Source organism: Nicotiana tabacum, chromosome 22, assembly GCF_000715075.1.
Source record: "Nicotiana tabacum cultivar K326 chromosome 22, ASM71507v2, whole genome shotgun sequence".
Taxonomy (NCBI): Eukaryota; Viridiplantae; Streptophyta; class Magnoliopsida; order Solanales; family Solanaceae; genus Nicotiana; species Nicotiana tabacum.
The window spans coordinates 194,705,077-194,723,489 of record NC_134101.1 but is presented as its reverse complement, the minus strand read 5'-3'; the positions used below and the strand labels follow the sequence as shown (position 1 = coordinate 194,723,489).

Genomic DNA, 18,413 nt, shown 5'->3' with positions numbered 1-18,413 from the left:
TCAGCGAAATAAACACTTCATCGAAATAAACGGGATGTTTGCATTGGACCAAGTTGGTCTCGGCCCCTCTTGTTCAGTATAGAGGGAGCAGTGATAAGAAAGTATCTTGTTTATGATAGTTCCTCACAACCTTTTAGGAACCTCCAAATCCAAATCCGAACATATGCTTTAGTCCAAAAGCACCATACGAATCTATTGGAACTATCAAATCACCAAGACCGTCTACTCAAAAGTCAAACCTTGGTCAACTCTAGCAACTTAAACTTCCATAATGAGACTAAGTGTCCCAAATCCATCTCAAACCTTCCCGAAGCCAAACTAACCCTCCCCGCAAGTCAAATAGGGGAACAAGGCTCAAATACACAAACGACTGGTCGGGTCGTTACAACTTTTTAGCACGTGATGCTTAAAACTACTTTTATTCCACTAAGCCTAGCCCAACTTCTTTGGGATTGAGGTGTGGTTGTTGCTTGGTTTCATTCAGCTAAGCCAAACCATATATGAGGTTGATAAAGGCGTTAAGTTGACAACAGACTGGAGAAAAGGGAAGGAGCTTTGGATAAGTTTCTTGGAACACACAACAACATGCTTCATCAAATATAATTGAAGACTTTGTTAGACTTTTAACAGTTCTCTATTATCCAATATTCAACAAGTTATATAACTGCGGCTTGCTGAATTTGCTTTTGTCGGTTTACTGATAATTTTTTTTCTAACGTATCTCGTGTAAGCAAAATGAGCAGGCGTGAAGGTTGATTAGTTTTAACATGCGAATCCTGTATCGTTTCTGAACATTAAATGTGGACTTGAACTTGATTTTCACCGAATTTGGTCTTGTGAAGATTGGACCTTAATAGGCTTATAAGTTCATATGATGCTATACACATGCCGTCTGACTTTAGAGGGTTGCTCTCTTAGTTTTCCACCTAACATAGAAGTTGCTATTTCCATGTATTGCAGGTGCAAAATGCTATTCAGTTTTTGAAGATGATTGGTGCATTAGATGAAAATGAGTATCTTACACATCTAGGTATGTGGATTTTTAGGAGTGGAGAGTGATCTGCTTCATGAAAATGTTAATTTTTTCTATTAATACACACACACACAAAAAAAAAAAAAAACACAGACACACACAGTGTGTGTGTGTGTGTTTATGACTTCTATTCTGAGGTTTATAAGTTATATCTTCACCCTTTCTTCCCAACCAGGAAAGTTTTTAGCAATTCTCCCTGTGGATCCCAAGCTTGGGAAAATGCTCATTATGGGTGCTATTTTCCGTTGCTTTGATCCTGTTTTGACTATAGTGGCTGGTCTTAGCGTGCGGGATCCATTTCTATTGCCGCAAGACAAAAAGGATGTAAGTAGAAAGCAATTGCACCATAAGCCTCCCCCCACCACCCTTTTAAATTCATTTACTACTAGTTGGTATCATTCTGCTCTCAATTTGTTATTCATTCTTTCTTTTCATTAGTTTCATGTCTTTAGCTTTTCCACCACTTCCAAGATTGTGCATCCCTGCTTCTTTCTCATGTTTGCTCAATGATTAGTTATTCCACTTTGCTATTTACATCTTGACGTAAATAACCCAAAGTAGTAAGAGGGAGCTATATTGAAAAAAGAATATTATAAATGATTTAACTTTTGTCGCTTGAAATGTATTTTGGGAGAATTTTAGAGTTTTAGTTTGAAGGAGTTCTACTTTGTAATATTCCAAGATGTATTTCTTATTAGGTAAAATGGCCTCCTAGCCACTTAAATTTGTATCGGATTGCCAACCCGGTAAACGAACTTAGGAATTTTCCAGTTTAGCACATTTACTTTATAGAATAAGGACTAATCCGTCTGAGCGTGTTCCTCAATCGCTATGACAGAAATGACATGTCATATGCTTAACTTTTTATAATTTGATATGTGTAAATTTGTAGGTCCCACTTTTTTTAATTCCAATTTATCAAAATTTTAACTTAATTTTTTTCTTTCTCTTCTCTTCCACTACAACTAAGACCAACAAGAAACTCATAAACTGGCAAAAAACTCAAGTTGGCCGGAGAATTCACTATTAATGTCTCTGGCCGGCGATGAATAGTTCGCTCTCCATGTTTGCCTACTCATTTTGTTAACTTCTAGTCACCATCTCCGCATAAACACCTTATTCCATTTGATTGCAACCACCTCAAACACCATCTCCATCGAAACATTCTTCCCGCCAAGCCCATTGGCATAGAGCAAACAAATCAGAAATGGCATTTCACCCCTGCCGCTAATATTTTCTTTAAAAAAAGAGAATAGAGGAGCAATGACCAGATCAGAAAGCTTTTAACAGTGACCTCAACCGCCTAATGTGAAGAACAACAACAATAACAACAACCTAGTAAAATTCCACAAGTGGGATTTGGGGAGGGTAGAGTGTACGTGGACTTTACCCTACCCTGAAGGGGTAGAGAGACTGTTTCCGAAAGACCCTCGGCTCAAGAAAAAGAAAATAAACAATAGACAATAGATCAATGACAACAGAAGCTAGAAAAATAATATCAGCATAGTAAGAAACAAAAAATAGATGGAAAAGCAATAACAATACCTAGTAATAATGCCATCGAAAATAGGGTGGAAACTACATAAACCACTAACAACCCAAGGCGAAACATTATCAGCCTAGCTCCGTCCGCGGTACAACGTAGAAAAATGCTCGACTCCCTCCTAACCTACAACCCTGATGTGAAGAACATACTCCAAAAAGAAATACCCAAACACTTAATATGAAGAAGAGAGCCTTCTTTTTCACCCGAACTTCATAACAAAATCAACCATCACTATCAGAGTAATGGCTAGAACGGAGAAATTGATGCGATTTCCTTCTACCAAAATTCGACTTGTAGGTTACCTTCTCTCTAGATTCTTAAATTCATTTTTTTTTTTAAAAAAAAGCTCTAATTCCTTTTCAATTAAATGTTGATACCGAAAAGAATGGAGGGGGTGGGGAGGAAAGGCTGGGGTGAGGGATGGGTTACAAAATGAAAGAATGGGGAAAAGGGATGGCGTTTTATTCTTTTTTATCTTTTGTTATTATTTATGCATTTTTGTTTATTTTAGTATTTTTTTCTATCAAAACTACTACGTTCACGGGCCATTAAAGTGTGATTTGCACGTTGTTTCGCCATGGCAGCAATGTCTCCTCCACGTATGCATGGTCAACAGCCAGAGGTATTTATTAGTCCTTATTCTGTAAAGTAGAGGTGCTAAAGTGGGAAACTCATAAGTTTATTTACCGGGTTGGCAATCCTGTGCAAGTTTAAGTGCCAGGAGGTCGTTTTGCCTTGTTTTTAAGCAGTTTGACATTAATGTGGCTTTCCTAGAAGAACACAAAATATTTAAAGTCGGAAGGAACAGAAGGAACAATAAGACAGATGGCAAATGCATGTCTTTATGCCTGAGAATGGAGGGTTTATTGGTAGAGTTAGTGTCACATAGGTGAGGTGGGCACCAAAGTGGGAGTAAAATATTTAAAGTAATAAGGAATAGGAACACACATGGAAAATGCATTTGCTTATGCCTGAGAATGGAAGGTTTATTGGTAATAGATAATTCACATAGGTGAAGTGGGCACCAAGGTTAATTTTAGAAAGTTCATCTCCCTTGTTCATTGAGGAAAACAATGGAAACTATATTGTTTTTATTATGTTATAAAGTAATAGAATTTTATTAAAGAAGGGAAAAGCACACCTATATTCAAGTGGTATACAAAAAAGTAAAAAGCCTTACAAAAAGCTATGATTTTCTATGAACGGCTCCCAATCTTCTATACATATTAGGAACCTTTAATGCATAAAAGGCTAACCTAAACATTTCCTTTGAAAGAAAGGGATAAGAGGCTATGGAGGGGTGGATTAGGGGCTTCAGGGTTCCCAACAATGCAAGTAGTGTCATGGAAATCACTCATCTTCTTTATGCCGATGACTCACTTATTTTTTGTGATGCCAAGGAGGAGCAGGTTACTCACCTGAGATTAATTTTGACTGTTTACGAGGCCATCTCAGGTTTACATGTGAACTGGAGTAAATCCTTGATTTTCACTGTTAATGAGGTCACTGATCTTCAAAGACTAGCTGGCTCCCTAGGCTGTGAAGTAGGATCTCTTCCTACCACCTATTTGGGGCTACCACTAGGTGCAAAGAGCAAGTCTAAGCAGATATGGAATGGGGTTCTAGAAAGGTGTGAAAAGAAGTTATCCACGTGGGGAACAGTTACCTATCCTTGGGAGGGAGGGTCACACTAGTCAACAGTGTACTAGACTCCCTCCCCACCTACATGATGTCAATTTTTCCACTACCTGTTAGTGTTGAGAAAAAGATTGATGCTTTGACGAGGGACTTTATTTGGCATGGGAATAAAGAAAAAAGAGGCTACCATTTAGTTAAATGGAAAACTCTCACGACTAGCAAAAAGGAAGGTGGATTGGGAATCAGAAATTTGAGGCAGCATAACAAGAGCCTACTTATGAAATGGTTATGGAGATTCCCCTTGGAGGAACACGCCCTATGGAGGAAATTGATGTGGAAAATATGGGACTGAAGGCCAGTGGAGCACAAGTACAGTGACTAGCCCTTACGGTGTGAGTGTATGGAGATCTATCAGATCTCTCTGGCAAAACCTAATGAGCAATTCTAGCATAAAGGTGGGTAATGGTGCAAAAACTATCTTCTGGAAGGATGAGTGGATAGGGAATACTCCACTAAAAGACAGTTTCCCTGATCTATACTCTTTAGCGCAGCAAACAGATGCTTCTATTGCTGATACCTGGAGTCAGCAAGGCTGTAATTTAAGCTTCAGAGGACTAGTGAATGATTGGGAGGTGACCAGAGTAATTGAGCTTCTGAAACTTCTGGAAAACTTCAAAGGACCAACTGAGCAAGTGGACAAACTGTTATGGAAAAACAATAGCAAAGGAGTTTTCACTGTGAAATCTGCATATGAGGTTTTAAACAGAAGTTCGCAGCAACAAGATGCTTGGATATGGAAGCACATCTGGAGGTTGAAGGTCCCTTTTAAAGTTAATGTGTTTTGCTGGCTAGTGGTCAAACAGGCTGTTCTGACACATGAGAGCTTAATGAAGAGAGGAATGCCTCCGTGCTCCAAATGTTTTCTGTGTGGAAGGGCCAAACAAACAAACATCTATTTCTCCATTGTCAGGTGACCAATAGTTTGTGGCAACTTTTCATAAGTATGAAAAGCTTAAGCTGGGTGATGCCTAGAGAGACTATGGACATACTGTCTAGCTGGGACTATTTAGCTGCAGGAACCAGCCAGAAGAAGTGGTGGAGTCTTATTCCAGCATGCATTTGGTGGGCTATCTGGCTGGAAAGGAACTCTAGATGTTTTGAAGACTCGGCAAATCCTGAACAGAAGATTAAAATGAACTGTATATCATTGTTTCACTTTTGGTGTAAAGAAGCTTTAGTACAAGGTGTAGATTCCCTAGTTGATCTCATCGGATCCTTGTAAATGACACAAGACTTGTATTTCTCTGCTTGTTTTTGTTCATCTTTCTCTTTTTTGGAAGTCTTGTAACTAGGGACCTTTTCTCTCAGCACTATCTTGGCGCTGAGAATTATATATCAATGAAATCTGTTACCATTTCAAAAAAAAAGAGGCTATTCCTCAAGTGTACAAACTTATTCTCTACTTCTCCAAGATCTCATGCCCTGCGGCTTCTCTTCCATCTTCTAAAGGACGAGCTGATATTGCTTCATCGCGAACTGAAGTTCAAACTATCTCAAATTTCCCACCACAAGCGAGATGCTAACTCTCGATGTAAAAGGAGGTGATCCACACCTTCATCCTGGTTTCTGCATAGTAGAGACCAACTGACAATGCTTTGGTGTCGTAATTGCTCCTGAAACTTTGTTTCCCCGTTTGTTGAATCACATAGAAAAATTCCTTTGAAGTTTTTCCAACTTCCTCATTAGACTAACTGGAGCTTGTAACAACATAAAATATGTGAGGATGCTCGATAACACACTCTTAATCAACACATCCTTTTTCCCTTTTGACAAATATCACTTTCGCCAACCCGCTGACCTCTTTTCAAGCTCTCTATATCACAAGATTTCAAGTAGCTGGGTCCTTATAAGATGCACCACCTAATGGTAAACGAAGATAGATAGTAGGAAGTTTCCCAACCTTGCAATTAAACACATATACCAACATCTCAATATTCTCCGCCTCACCTACGCGGATAAGCTCGCATTTTCTTAGATTAATCTTTAGGTCTAATACCATGTGGAACCATGTTAGCACTTGTCCAAGTATAGCGAGTTCTTATAACAACACAAAACACGAAAGTGTCATATGCAAACAATGACACCCTTGCAGTACTTTTCCCTCCAACTGATTCAGAGAAGCCGCTACCATATGTTGAGCATTTATCCATCATCTTGCTCAACGCTTCCCTCACGAGTATGAACAACATGGGAGAAAGCAAGTCTTCTTGCCGTACTCTCTTGAACTACTGGAAAAGCTACATGAATTGCCATCCACGAGGACCGAATACCTGGCCATTGATATGCAAAATTTGATCCACTTCCTCCATCTTGCTCCAAAACCCATCATTATCGTGAGGAAGTCAAGAAAACCCCAATTAACATGATCGTAGGCCTTCTCAAGATCTAGTTTGCACAAAATACTTGGTTCTTATTTTCTCTAGAATCCATCACTTCAGTTGTCACCAATGTTGCATCAAGTATTTGTCTACCTTTCACAAAAGCATTCTGCGTATTAGATATAGTCTCATCCAAGATCTTTTTTAGTCTATAGAAAAGCTTTTTATATATAATCTTATAGATGCTACCCGCTAGACTAATAGGTTTATAATCCTTGATGCTCGTAGCAACCTCCCTTTTCTGAACATTGGTAATGAAAGGTGTTGAGAGTTTTTTCAAATTCTCCCATCTCCTGAAAAGCTGCAATGGCCTCCATCACCTCGTTTTTGAATATATATCTATTGGAAGAATGCCAAGTAAATATGTCTGGTTCCTGAGCTTTATCCCCTGAACAATACTCAACAACCACCTTTTGAACGTCATCTGCCCCAATTTCTCTCTCCAACCACACTTTATTTTCTTCCCCTATTTGATTAAACTCTAGACGCCCTAAATTTGGTCCCCGTACCGCCTCCTCTCTAACTAATTGCTCATAGAACCCTACTCGCCCCATCTACCTCCTTTCCCTCATGCACTACCCCATTAACCTCAACTAATCCAAATAAATCTCCCCTCCTTCAAAATGGAAACCCTATGGAAAATTTTTGTTTCGGATCCCTTCTGTCCAGCCACAAAACCCTCTATTTTTGTCTCCAACTAACCTCTTGAGCTATCACCATAGAAGCTAGCTCACTCTTCAACTCCTCCTTCCTCTCTTTCCCTTTCCTTCAGCTCCCTCTCCCCTCCTGCCAGATTTAATTAAAATCCATTTTTCCTTTTCTTTTGATAAATAAGTATGAATCTTATTAAGTCCAAATCCTGCATTAACATAATGCTGGGTTATGCGTCTTGATTAAAAAAATGCTGGGTTATGTACAGAAATGTTCTATACAATGAAGTACAATATATGTTCTATCCGTGTTCTGCACTAAGAAAATTCTTCATTTCCTGCTGATCTTTTTCCTGCCAGAGTACCGAAAAAGTTGCTTTACAGTCTGACAAAATTCATACCAAAAGCTTTAAAAGCAAATTACTTATAGGACAGTGTAGAAAGTAAAGACAAGTGTTCTATGTCTTCTTTTCTTGTTCACACTTGTAATATCTACAAGTAATGAGCAAGCTACCCCAAGATTCTTATATCTGCTGCTCCATCTGGCAAAAGCTTCTCCATTCTTTTAGCTCGTAACTTTTTTCGCAGAAGTTCAAATCTATGTACATACATGTCAAAAACTTCTTAAATGCTTACCTTGATCTTGAGGGGAAAAAAATCAATTTTTGGTGTGCTTACATAATTTTTCCTACAACATTAGTCCTTAAATTGATTAAATTGTCCCTTAAAAATGAGACGTGATATAAACTTCTATTTTAAAATTTAATGATATATCTTTATAGTCTTTAATATTTTCAAATGTTTTAAATCTATTATCCAAAATTTGAATATAATAGTTTATTTAATTCTTTCTCTAAATTTTCTGAAATGTTAATTACTTTATAATATTTGGTCTTGAGGACATTTGAACAACACACTAACTTGTCATTCTTCCCATCTGAGTCATTTTCTTATTATCAACTCTAGCTATAGCCTCGACAGCTAGAGCAGTATGACACTGCGCTAGATAATGCTTTGTTGGTTTTACTAAATCGTGTCCACCAATATTGATACACTCCTATCTTGCAGTTAGCGGGGACTGCAAAGTCTAGATTCTCAGCCAAAGACTACAGTGACCATATGGCGCTTGTCCGTGCATATGAAGGATGGAAAGATGCTGAAAGGGAAGGTTCTGCCTACGAGTACTGCTGGAGGAATTTCCTTTCTGCCCAGACTCTTCAAGCAATCCATTCTCTTAGAAAGCAATTTATCTTCATCTTGAAAGATGCTGGATTGCTTGATGCTGATACTGCAACTAACAATAAACTAAGTTACAATCAGTCTTTGGTTCGTGCAGTCATATGTTCTGGCTTGTATCCTGGAATCGCATCGGTAGTGGTATGCAATGGTTCCACAGTTCTGATCTATTTTCACGTTCATCTTAGTCCAACTGTATATATGTACTTATAGAAACCATGTGCATGTGCAGCACAGAGAGACATCAATGTCCTTCAAGACTATGGATGATGGACAAGTCTTGCTTTATGCTGTAAGTTCAATGGGCAATACTTTTGTAGTTATTTGTTTGGATTATGAAGTTGACACGATTGTTTTTGTTCCTGCTCTTTCTCTTTTTGCTGGTGCTATTTAATCTATGTGGTTTTTGGAGAGTATCATATTAAGTCCTGATGCAATTATGTGGTTCCCTTCCCAATACAGAACTATTTTTATTGGGTTCATTTGCTTTGATTTTAGTAACCTGAAAATTCTTGCTGGAAACATTAGTTCCCAGCTCCTTTCTTTTTCAGCATTTTCCAGGATTCAGTTGTTTTCATCAGCCAAGCAAGTCCATAAATTGTTGCTCTATGTTTGTACAGGCTTCGTTACTGGTTCAAAGTTCCGGCTTGTTTGGATCTGTATAGATGTTCATGTTTAGTTTTTCGTAGGTTATTAAAAATAAGGTGTAAACTGCCATCAGGTACCTGTTTTTCTGTGTATATAGTTATCAACTCAAACTTTTACCATAGGCATTCACCAAACTTAGAAATGTGTGTCTTACATGTATTTTCTGCTACAAAAGTATTTGATTTTTTTTTGGAACTGGAGGAGGTTTTTCAGACAAAAAAAATCTTTTCCTCATTGTATTTGATAGGATGTGTGTCCAACAAAGTTTCTGCCTTCGAGGTATCACCTTTAACACAGAATAATAAACCATAAAAGGAGAAAGAAAATAGAAGAATGAGATAATATTCTGGGGGAAAATGTTAAAAATTCTGAACAGGGAAAGCATGCATAGCTTGAAATGATGCAGCTGGACCTATTAGGAGATTGGAAGGTTTGGTTTCCTTTTTTTCTTTTCTTTTGGCTAGCCTATTTGTTTTCAAGTCCACTGTTTCATTTGATGACTTTTTCCCAGAATTAGAAAGATCTTGATCTCCCCAATCCACATTCTTTACTCTAACAAAAGCTCTTATGTTTCTCCCTTTTTCTATTACCCAAGCATTTGATTTGCTACTGTTCTACAATGGTACCCGTGGTTGCTGGAAATGCCACTGATATCGAACTATTTATTTTGATAAGGGTAAATAATTTTATAAATGTAGGAAAAACTCCCGCATACAAGCCGTATACCAAAATTAGAGAACCTACACCAATAATATGATTCTCTACAAATGTCACCTAATCTTCTATACAAACAGGAACTTCATGGGTGCGCACAATATAACACTCAAAAAATTAGAGGTTATCCTCAAGAGTATAAAATTACTTTTGACCCCTTTATTTCTCTTTCCACAAGACTCAGATGATGGCTATGAGGCAACGACCCATGCACTACATCTTCTTTTCCTTCTTCTAGCAGCCTAGCTATTCAGCGCATCCTTGCTAAACCCGCATCCCCTTCCTAGAGCTAGAAACAAATGCAACAATTTTTGATAGTAGAGTAGCTTAGTATAGCTATTTTGTAATCCAGTAGATTAGTTGATGATGAGATAGTCAGCAGAGTTTTATGCTAGACTATGGATTTGTAAAGACTGATCTTTGGTGATTAATACAAAAGAAGTTAATTATCAAAAAAAAAAAAAAAGCCCACGCCTTCCGCTGTGTGCCCGGACCCGGATCACTTAAACAATTTTCGGCACAACAAATACGACCTAAGGAACCATTGGCACCTCGAACCAGTTCAGAACAAACCACTACAGGAATGAAGCTACTTGGCAGTGTAACAAGAGGTGATCAACGTCTTCTCTCGAACATCTTCACATAAAACACAACATAACATACGTAATCCTCCTCCTCCTTATGTTCTTTGCCGTCAATATCACCGCTCTTGCTGCCAAGAAGCGAAGAAGCATGGCTTCCTAGGTGCTCTAAGAGTCCAAACTGACACATAGGGAAGTCTTGACTACCCTCTCACCAAAAGCTTATGGTATGAGTTTACTGAAAGCACGTGATTACTTCTCGATCCCCACCTCCATGAATCCTGAACAGTGAGGGTAGTATTTTGTTTCTAGAGGATTTCGATCAACCTTGGAATTCATCCACCTCTCAATCTTGTAAGTTCCTTCTGACCCCCGACCACCCCCCCCCTCCCCAGGAAGCTGTTGCACCATCGCCTCTTTTGACACGAAACTCTAAATAAGTTGGGGAAGGTCGTCCTCAACATGCTCTTTCTGCGTCACCGCTGATCCCAAAAGATAACTTTACTTCCATTCTCCACCCTACATGTAACTAAGTTATTAAATTCCCATCTCTTCATGATATCTCTCCATAGCCTGCATCAGTGTTATCAAAGTCGAAAAGTGCAAAAAAGCTCTAAGATCTGTTGGGGCTTTTAGCACAAAGCGCAAATAAAGCATGCGCTTTAATGAAAAAAGGCGCAACTGGAGAAAAAGTAAAAATATATATATGTAATCTAAGACTAATAATTATAAGCATGAATAACAAATATATGGACAAAGAAATTGGAAAAAATTTACGAATAAGTGAAATATCAATTGTTTAATGTTGCATTTTTAGGATTACACTCATTGGCAAGTAAAAAGTATGCCTGAGAGCCTTGATGCAATACTAAAGCGCCCACAAAGCGAGGCGAAGCACTCAACATGTTTTGAGCCTCGCTTCAGGGCTTAAGCGCGCCTTTGACAACCGTGGCCTCCATCCATAAGGTAATCAAATGTTCCTAAACTTCCATCCCCCTTCTACGACCCCATATTTTCCCTAGTTTTCCTAGTGCAGGACAAAAGATTTCCTGGTGCCTCCAAAGAGGCTAAAGTCCTCACAATCTCCTGAAGAGCTAGCGCAACACTGATAGAACACTACGGCTTCCCACAATACGACGAACATGAGAAGGAAGTGATCGTGCTGGCAACCGCAAAGAGTGGACAAAAAGGCTTTCTCCCCAGCTGCGGTGATGGACACCAACTTAATTGTGATTACCTCGAGGAAGAAGCTCACAGCTGTGGTAAGACAAGGGGGGACAAGTGTTCTTAAGAATGGTTGGGCTTGAAGACACACAAATCAGTAGAATCACTGTAGCGGGGCAACAAAAGCTGGAATTCTTCCTGCCGAAAACAAGGGACCTCCTTGTCATCCTAGGAGTTAGCAGAGGTATGAAAGAGAAAGAGTCCTCTTTCTGTATCTATGGCCTTAGAGTAGTGTATCGAATTGACGGACAAGAGCGGCCATTATCATTGACGAAGAGGAAGGCTTGGAAACGGATCAAACGTATTGAGCATGCTACAATTTGTTTTTTCTATCTTCCCCTTTTTGGCAGAAGTAACCCAAATTAAGTATCTTTCTCCCTCCTTTAAATTCTCAATTGTGAGAATTGCACTTCTTGCAGCATCCTTGCAAACACCGCTTGCTTTGCGGAACATTGCTCCAGAACTGGAATTCAGAGCAAGTTCCACAGGCCTATGAAAGCCTATAGAGTTATCTTCGTACCAGTTAGTCTCAGCCATTCTGTTGAATTTTCAACATTCTTTGGACATTGTAGATGTTACAGTTATAATGATTACCTGTGTAAGCCCATTCTATGTCTTATAAAGTTTGTAGAACAATTGCCGTTTAGGAATTGAGGATTTGAAAAAAATGGTTCTTACTGCTTTACTTGTGTCCAAGAAGGAAAGAGTGTTACCAAGAAAGTCTTGTTCAACTTATCCTTAGTTCATAAATCTTCTTTTCAATCCTTCCTATTTGTGTAAGCGAATATCTAACTATGTCATTTAATTACACAAGTTCATTGCCTAAACGTGATATTTTCACAACAGTTTCTTTGGACATCCCTTTTCAGTTAGGAAGGTGGACCTGCACTTCAGCAGTTGAATAGTTGTTTAGTTACAAATGTTCACTTCATTAGCTATGTTTATGTCATATTGCTGAAGTTGTTTGAACATCTAAATGATGTGTCTTCAGAATTCAGTCAATGCTCGTTATCAAACGATTCCATACCCTTGGTTGGTGTTTGGTGAAAAAGTGAAGGTCAATACAGTCTTCATACGAGATTCTACTGGAGTATCTGATTCGATTGTGATCCTATTTGGTAGTACTCTAGGCTGCGGAGATACGGTAACTTTTCCTCTGCCTAGATGCTTACAGATTCATATAGGAAAGTTGTTAACTGGCTGAGGATTTCTATATCTTGTGATTACATTTTCTTTCAGGCTGGGCATTTAAAGATGTTGAGTGGATACATAGAGTTCTTCATGGATCCTACTCTTGCGGATTGCTACATAAAGCTCAAAGAGGAGCTTGAAATGCTTTTGCAAAAGAAGGTAAATTTTCAAGTATCTCATTGCCTTTTCGATGCTTCTATTCCTAGTTATGAACCATTTTATTTCTGGCTAGATAGCAGGCGCACTAAACTACTTTAAGCATGGTATTTAGGTAAAGTCCTTCTTTACGTTTAGGATAGTCTAGAACTCAAAAGGTACTCTCAATTCGAATTCTTACAGTCATTACTGTATTAAGGAGTTTGGCCAAATAACTTGCTTGATGGTTATAACCTTAGTAATACTAATTTGTGTAAAGCAATTTAAAGTTTGAGGTTTATTTAGTGGTTATCTAATTAAATTTGACGGTTCTTTTTTGCGGCTGGGGTAGGGTGAAGAGCAGGAAAGAAAGTGGTCCACCCTGAAAACTTGTGAAGAAAGTGCACAAAAAAAGATGTAAGAATGAGAAAAAGTATTGAGTGCTAATCCTTTTGAATTCTGTATTAGAGCAATGGGAGGAATCTCATGTAAAAGTATGACATAGAAAATGTTGAAAGGCCTCTTTTAATAGACGTGGTTGAACTGTATAGTCCTATGTAGTCAAATAACTATAAAGGTGACTTTAAATTTGAATTAAGATAGATTTCTGTAAGACATGCTTGTTCCTGCTCTAACCTGATTGTTCCAATTCGGTGATTAATTTATGTTGTGAAATTAACCACTTCATGTAATGCTTTATATTGGTTGCCAAAAGTTAGCTCCTAACAATTTTAACTACCTAATCTATAGAAGTTTCCATGAGTAAATTATTTTGAAGTATCCTTTAATATGTGTCATCACAAGCTTATTTTAGGAACATATTTGGTGAATGAGAATTAATCTCAGAACATATCTGGTAGCATCTCGAATTGGCTAAATCGTATGGTAAAGTATATGGGATAGTAGTCTCTCTCCTCTTTATTGTGAAAATTTCACCTTGCAATCCCTCCCCAATGAGTCGTTGAACCCATGATTATATGCTAGAGATCTCCATCAATAAAAGGAGATAACCAATTAGATCCACAAATTTTGGGTATCTCATTCTCAGAATATGCAGCAAAAATGAGGAATGATTCTTACCATCTTAGATGCCTTTTGACAATGCGGATGAGATAGGGCTGCATAGAAAAATAAAAAACGACAGTCTACATGCTTGTTTAAGAAGGGACTGCAATTTGGTAAGACACGGATTTAGCAACTTAAGGTTACAAACATACTTTCACAAAAAGAACACCATGTATCCAGTATTAGGTAATATTTGCATACTACTGGACGCCCTGTACTAATAAAAGATTTCCGGGAATATGTAATGATAAATGGACCTTGGGCCTAACTCAATCCCAAAAGCTAGCTTATGAGGTGAGGATTGCCCAAGACCATATAAGGAGACCAAGGACCTCAAATCCCTCCGTGGGACAACTCACACCCCCCTCTCACGCCCCGGCATGCAAACTGAGCGTGGATAACATAAATGGGGGTCCAACATCAGTAACAATAATTGGGATGAGCCTGACTCTGATACCATGATAAATAGACCTTGGGCCTAACTCAACCCCAAAAGCTAGCTTATGAGGTGAGGATTGCCCAATACCATATAAGGAGACCAAGGACCTCCAATCCCTCCGATGTGGGACAACTCACCAAATAAAATATAGGTGAAGGATCCATGACATTACCAAAATAAAGTATTTGTTGCTTTTTAAAAATAAGATCTAGATAAATATGACCTAATAGAGTTCATACGGTGGAATTACATGAACAGTTTGGCATTTATGAAAACGTGGATTGATCTCTATGGCTGTGCTAAATTCTTCCAATAAGTTGGTTGATTGAGATTTCCTGAAGTTCAACGTTGCATTTCTATTTATGTTGGTGCTTTTATCTCTGATATATCTTAGTTAAGTGCTCGACGATATATTTTGTGTTCTACAAGATCCAAATATCAGAATACCTAATCAGAAAGTAACATCTCATGTCCTACACGCTGTTATATAGCACTTTATTGATTTACTTATACAAAATGAAATGTCTTTTCTCCCCACTTTCAAATTTAATACTCCCTTTGTTCCAATTTATGTGAATTTATTTCCTTTTTGGTCCGTTCCAAAAAGAATGACCCCTTTCTAAATTTGGAAACAATTTAGCTTAAACTTCCAACTCTGCCCTTAATGAGAAGCATTTATAACCACACCAATACTCTGGACCCCTTTTTAACTTGTTTAGGGCCACAAATTCTAAAAGTCTTCATTTTTTCTTAAACTTCGTGCCCAGTCAAACAGGTTCACATAAATTGGAACGGAGAGTAGTATCTAATTATTGATGCGGGCTGTGCATTCTGCAAGTTCAGCGATCTGCTTGCTGCATAAATTTAGGTGTATTTATTACAACTCTCTGTTCTATATCCAGGTATCTGGGAATGTGCAGGAGAGGACACATTAGTTCTCTATGAGTCTGAATTCTAGGACCAGAAAGTTGCCCCCATGGTTTTGACCTAGGGGTAAGAGCGCAATGCCTAATGTGTGGGTAAGACACACGTCACATGTTCGAACCCTGCCGCAGACAAAAGTCGGGTATTTTAGTGAAGAAGGGTAAAGGGGCGAGCACATTACCAAGTTTCGAATCGTGCACCATCAGCCCTCGGGGGTTTTTTAGTTACCATAAAATAAAAAATAAAAATCTAGGACCTGAAAGTTAGAGACGTTTTCCTTTTGTATCTTTAAAGTTTAGAAAAGTGATTTGGAATTACATCCACAATGAAAGGAATCAAAAGATTCACTGGCTGTGATACTTTCTTCCAATTGATCCTTACTGCATTTGCTCAATGTCAAAAACAAATGCCGAAGCTGATGCAAACACTGCTCTTATGCTTCCTGAAGGAGAGGTAATTCCTCATGAGGGGTGAATCGAGACGACGGCAACAACAATAACAACAACCCAGTGGAGTCCCACAAGTGGGGTCTTGGGAGGGTAATGTGTACGCAGACCCTACCCCCTACCCTAGGGAGGTAGAAGGGGGGGGGGGTGAATCGAGAGAAATTTGAAATTAGAGCTTTGGATCATCAAAACATTCCTTTTCTTTCCCTTCCTTCTGCACTTCTAATTCACCAATACAAGACTGTACAAAGTGTTTAAAGGACAAGAAAGGTCATTGTCGTTAATACTTTACAAGCAAGAGAATAATTTTGGTCATTTCAGAGGATAAAGAATTAATACTTCTTCTATCAGGTATGGCGTGGAGCTTCAGGAGCATGTTTCCAATAGGATGTACTTCCCATTTCCTTAAATTTTCTAATAAAATATGCTTATCCATGGTGCACTGATATAAAGATCTGGGAAGTCAGAGAGAAGCTCATCCGCAAAGCAGTTTCTGCCTTTCTGGAGCAAATATCTTTGATGTTTGATTATTAACACGTCAGAATTCCTCCTAGAAATATTGATGTCTCACCATAAGCCACTGCTGCTGTTTAAACTAACATCTGTCTAGCCGTACTTCAACTCTTCAGTCTTTCTCCGTTGAAAAGCCACTTGGCATTAAGGCTTTAGTACACTTCAAACTTCTCAGCCTTGTACGTCATCTTCAGCAGTATGGTAGTAGCAAAATTCCATTCCTCTAAGGTTCAGTATGACAATCCCATGTTTTTCTTTGATAATTTTCCTGGAGTTTTTGGAGCCTCAGGAAATTTTCACCTTGAAAAACAAATATCTAATCACGTCAAGTTATGTTTTGTCCTTGGTTGTTAGTTTATTTTAAAGGATTTCCTGGTTTATCTGCTATTCAGTTTTTGGATTGCTTATTAAAAGGAAAAAGAGTTTCACTGATTCTTGGATGCTGCAGCTTCAAGATCCTGAGGTCGACATCCACAAGGAAGGCAAATACCTTATGCTTGCAGTTCAGGAACTGGTTTCAGGAGATCAGTGTGAGGGAAGGTTTGTGTTTGGTCGTGAAAACAAGAGGCCTAAAGATTCTAAAGACACTGATAGATTTACAAGGGATGGGACAAACCCAAAGAGTTTGCTGCAAACCCTAATGATGAGGGCAGGTCACTCCCCTCCGAAGTACAAAACAAAGCATCTAAAAACAAATGAATTCAGGGCACTTGTAGAGTTCAAGGGAATGCAATTTGTAGGTAAACCAAAGAGAAACAAAGCTCTTGCAGAAAAGGATGCTGCAATAGAGGCACTAGCTTGGTTAACTCAAACTTCTGAGAAGAATCATGATGAAGATGATAAGTCTCCTCCTGATGTCACCGACAACATGCTGAAACTTCTTGGTAAACGCAGGAGATCAAAGCGTCGCTGAGGATGGACAGCAGACATTTTCTTTTGAAGTTGGTAGTGCGGGACCATTAAAAGGCAAGCTTGAAGCTTCCTGTTGATCAACCTCCATACGCTGCATCACTTGTGGAAGATCAAATACTCAGTGTGGCTGCTGCTTGCCACAACCTGATAATGGTGGTGACAGTGTTTACCCTGGTTTACAGGTATCAGGTTCAAATTCGGCTCATAAAGAAGAAAACATCCATGAGTGCAAAGTAGGGCCATGGATTGTCACCTGATGACTGCATCACTAAACTAGAATGGTTGACCGCATTGTAAAGTAAGGGGGCTGTAAGTGAGGTTCAGATGTGTTGCAACTAGCAGGAATCCTGCAACCATTTTTGTTTGATCACCATGGCTTGATTCTTTTGTGTATAAAATAAAGTGTCATGCTCTACAAGAAAGTGACCTTAGCCGAACCTCCAGGTAATTTCTGCAGTTTTATAAGGAGAGGTTTCAACAGCTTATTTTGAATATGAATTGAGCAGTCTCTCAAAGATTCAAGAGGCTATCAGAGATAAAGCATTATGTCTTGAGCTGGTTGCTTCTCTGCGTCAACAAAGTTTGTTACTGTAACGAAGATAATGAAGGCACTCAGAGGTGGCTATATCTACAAATGGGCTAGAAATTTTTTCGCTCTTATCAACTTGTTCAAGTACCTGAAAAATCCTACAACATTAAGTGGTTTCTAATAACATTTTATAGGTTTTATATATTATTGATTGTTGTAACTTTACACATTAGCTTATTTAATTGTTGTAACTTAATAATAGCTTTTCAGCTGTATATGAATTAGTCTCTACTCTTTGATCAGCGTCAATCTGTTGTGGTCTCTTGTAGAAGAATAATGTTGTAAATCTTGTCCGATGCCAGATTGCAAGGGTATAAGTGTATTATGAGAACATTTCGGCTTTCAGTAACCACCCAAAGAGCCCTGATCCCACTGCCAACATGGTTAACCGGTTGTACTCCAAACCTATTCAACAAGGCGGGCTTAATTTGTTTTCAATTATTTTATTTTATTTTGTTTTTTATTATGGTAAATTTTGAGTCAGAAAAAAG

The 18,413-nt window shown here is 38.5% G+C and overlaps 1 protein-coding gene across 1 annotated transcript in view; it reads left to right on the top strand.

The window, feature by feature from the left end:
* Nucleotides 1-18,169, top strand: part of LOC107780783 (DExH-box ATP-dependent RNA helicase DExH3) — a 43,285-nt gene extending 25,116 nt beyond the window's left edge. Inside the window, exons 13-19 of the mRNA XM_016601363.2 lie at nt 961-1,030; nt 1,209-1,357; nt 8,374-8,682; nt 8,774-8,833; nt 12,700-12,852; nt 12,948-13,058; nt 16,870-18,169. Of these exons, the coding sequence (XP_016456849.1) occupies nt 961-1,030; nt 1,209-1,357; nt 8,374-8,682; nt 8,774-8,833; nt 12,700-12,852; nt 12,948-13,058; nt 16,870-17,334 (1,317 nt within the window). The 3' untranslated portion in view covers nt 17,335-18,169. The remainder of the gene's footprint in view (nt 1-960; nt 1,031-1,208; nt 1,358-8,373; nt 8,683-8,773; nt 8,834-12,699; nt 12,853-12,947; nt 13,059-16,869) is intronic.
* Nucleotides 18,170-18,413: the final 244 nt, after the last annotated feature.